General features: G+C 50.8%; 1 protein-coding gene across 1 annotated transcript; it reads left to right on the forward strand.

The window, feature by feature from the left end:
- Window positions 1–360: 360 nt before the first annotated feature.
- On the forward strand, window positions 361–1,846 carry LOC129690189 (RNA binding protein fox-1 homolog 2-like). Its single transcript, XM_055625750.1, is given in 2 exon segments — window positions 361–400; window positions 403–1,846. Coding segments are annotated over 2 exon segments (1,281 nt in total). The 3' UTR covers window positions 1,644–1,846.
- Window positions 1,847–2,075: the final 229 nt, after the last annotated feature.

The following is a 2,075-nucleotide window of genomic DNA, read 5'->3' on the forward strand; positions in this document are numbered from 1 at the left end:
GTCCTAGCTAGAGCAATAAGACAAGTAAAGGGGATCAAAGGGATATAAATTGGAAAGGAAGAGGTCAAAGTCTCACTTTTACACAATGGAATACTACTCAGCAATTAAAAACAAGGAAATCATGAATTTTGCAGGCTAATGGTGGGATCTAGAAAAGATCATCCTGAGTGAGGTATCCCAGGAGCAGAAAGACACACATGGTATATACTCACTTATATAGACCTATAAGAGAGGGTAAACATACTAAAATTTGTACACCTAAAGAAGATAAACAAGGCCCGCTTGTCGCGACAGTCGCGACCTCCCAGGGGAGGTGGCCTGTCGCGGGTTGCCCGGCTCCCGCGAAGGGGGCGCGAGCGGATGGCGGAAGGTGGCCAGCCGCAGCAGCAGCCGCTACAGCTCGGCCCGGCGCCGCCGCCCGGGGCATGAAGCGGGAGTCGGAGCTGGAGCTGCCGGTGCCCTGAGCGGGAGCAGGCGGGCCCGAGCCCGGCCTGAGCAAGCAGCCGCGCACCGAGGAGGCGGCCGATGGCGGGATGCAGAACGAGCCACTGACCCCGGGTTATCATGGATTCCCAGCACGGGACGGCCAGGGTAACCAGGAGCCAACAACAACTCCTGACGCAATGGTTCAGCCTTTTACCACCATCCCGTTCCCACCACCTCCACAGAACGGAATTCCCACAGAATACGGAGTGCCCCACACTCAGGACTATGCCGGTCAGACCAGTGAACATAACCTGACACTCTACGGGAGTACGCAGCCCCACGGGGAGCAGAGTAGCAATTCACCCAGCAACCAGAATGGATCTCTCACTCAGACAGAAGGTGGAGCACAGACAGATGGACAGCAGTCACAGACACAAAGTAGTGAAAATTCAGAGAGTAAATCCACACCCAAGCGACTCCATGTCTCTAATATTCCCTTCCGCTTCCGGGACCCTGATCTCCGGCAGATGTTTGGGCAGTTTGGCAAAATCCTACATGTGGAAATAATCTTTAATGAGCGCAGCTCCAAGGGATTCGGGTTCGTAACTTTCGAGAACAGTGCTGATGCAGACAGGGCCAGGGAGAAATTGCACGGCACCGTGGTAGAGGGCCGTAAAATCGAGGTGAATAATGCTACAGCGCGAGTCATGACCAACAAGAAGATGGTCACGCCATATGCAAATGGCTGGAAGTTAAGCCCAGTAGTTGGAGCTGTGTATGGCTCTGAGTTATATGCAGCATCCAGCTTTCAAGCTGATGTGTCCCTAGGCAATGAGGTGGCTGTGCCCTTGTCAGGAAGAGGAGGCATCAACACTTACATTCGTCTAATCAGTCTCCCTTTAGTTCCTGGCTTCCCTTACCCAACTGCAGCCACCACGGCAGCCGCTTTCAGAGGAGCCCATCTGAGGGGCCGAGGGCGGACAGTGTATGGTGCAGTTCGAGCGGCGCCTCCAACAGCCATCCCGGCCTATCCAGGGGGTGGATATGCAGCCTACAGATATGCACAGCCTGCTACTGCAACCGCAGCCACAGCTGCTGCCGCCGCTGCAGCCGCTTACAGCGACCCCTACCACGCCCTCGCCCCTGCCGCCAGTTATGGAGTTGGCGCTGTGGCGAGTTTGTACCGAGGTGGCTACAGCCGATTTGCCCCCTACTGAAGTGACGTGAGACCCCTGCAAATGGGACAGCCCCCAGTTCATGAGGCCTGGCTATTGCAATATTTACTAGTAGAGGACTCTATAGCAAGATGAAGAGGAAAACAAACAAACAAAAAAGAGAGAATACTTTTTTATACCTCACTATGTTCTTTGAATATGTATTTTCCTTTAAATTTCTGCCTTTAATTCTTTTGTTCCAAAGATTGTGCTTTTTTTGTTTTGTTTCGTTTTTGGATTTTTGTTTTATTTTTGTTTGGGGCGGGGGGTGGCTTTTTTGTTCTGGTTTGGTTTTGGGTTGTTTTTGTTTTTGTTTTGTTTTGTTGGGTTGTTTTTGTTTTTGTTTTTGTTTTTTTAAACTGTGGTTAAAAAAAAAGATACTGCAAAAAAGAAGAAGAAGAAGAAGAAGAAGAAGAAGAAGAAGAAGAAGAAGAA

The sequence above is a fragment of the Psammomys obesus genome, unplaced genomic scaffold, assembly GCF_907164565.1.
Source record: "Psammomys obesus unplaced genomic scaffold, mPsaObe1.curated_primary_1811, whole genome shotgun sequence".
NCBI classification, from domain to species: domain Eukaryota; kingdom Metazoa; phylum Chordata; class Mammalia; order Rodentia; family Muridae; genus Psammomys; species Psammomys obesus.